The sequence below is a fragment of the Cyprinodon variegatus genome, unplaced genomic scaffold (assembly GCF_000732505.1).
Source record: "Cyprinodon variegatus isolate N-32 unplaced genomic scaffold, C_variegatus-1.0 Scaffold17, whole genome shotgun sequence".
Taxonomy (NCBI): Eukaryota; Metazoa; Chordata; class Actinopteri; order Cyprinodontiformes; family Cyprinodontidae; genus Cyprinodon; species Cyprinodon variegatus.
The window spans coordinates 1,222,762-1,223,558 of NW_015150470.1; the positions used below are offsets into that span (position 1 = coordinate 1,222,762).

Here is a 797-nt window from a genome sequence, read left to right on the forward strand (position 1 = left end):
AAAAATGACTCATTTAGATTTCCATTTTTTGCAGTGTAGCAAAACACTGTATTTGGTTAGACCCAGGATGGTCTTTTAGCTCTAACCCTGCATATAAAGAATCAAGGGTGGTGATGATGAGAACTTACATCTTGTGTTGAGCAGGTAATCCTTTTACCAAAGAATTCACGGACCAAATGGAAGGCCATTTTTTAAACTGCTGAATCTCGGCCCAAACTGTGTCATTTAAGCTTTGAAGGGATGAATAAGGAGGAGAGGGTCAAATATTCCTCCTCAGAAATGCTAGACACTGATGAAGTCATTCAGAAATCTTTGCTTAAGGTGGTTTTACATGCTGGTGAATAATAGGATCTATTTTGTCTTTGTTTTTGTGGAAGAATACTGACAAAATCTAGACACACAAGTATTTTACTACTTTTAAAAAGTTATAAAGGCAGACTTGATTTAATCTTCATGTAATCTAATGTAATGTGCTTTTGTCTCTATGTCTGCAGGCCTGGCAGCCTCGTCCTCAGTTATCAGTCCCATTCTGTCACCAGTTTCCACCAAACTCAAGAGCAGCATGGCGGCTGTCAACAAACCACAAGAGGGTGAGACAAACTTTAACTTCTAAACCAACGGCAGCATTTCAACACAACCAAAAACACCCTCAACAAATCCTTCGGAAGCTTAAAAACAAGTAAACATTGTAGAAACCTCTTTAGCTCTTCTTAATCTGGATTTTTTTTTCTTTTAGAACGTCAGATTTGATAGAAAATAACTGGAAGTGGTCAGATTAAAAAATAAAAAAGAATATA

At 36.9% G+C, this 797-nt stretch overlaps 1 protein-coding gene across 1 annotated transcript in view; it reads left to right on the forward strand.

Annotated features, from left to right (window-relative positions):
• LOC107092360 (supervillin-like) overlaps positions 1-797 on the forward strand; it is a 75,003-nt gene that overhangs the window by 53,535 nt on the left and 20,671 nt on the right. Inside the window, exon 19 of the mRNA XM_015386804.1 lies at positions 495-590. Coding sequence (XP_015242290.1) covers positions 495-590 — 96 coding nt within the window. The remainder of the gene's footprint in view (positions 1-494; positions 591-797) is intronic.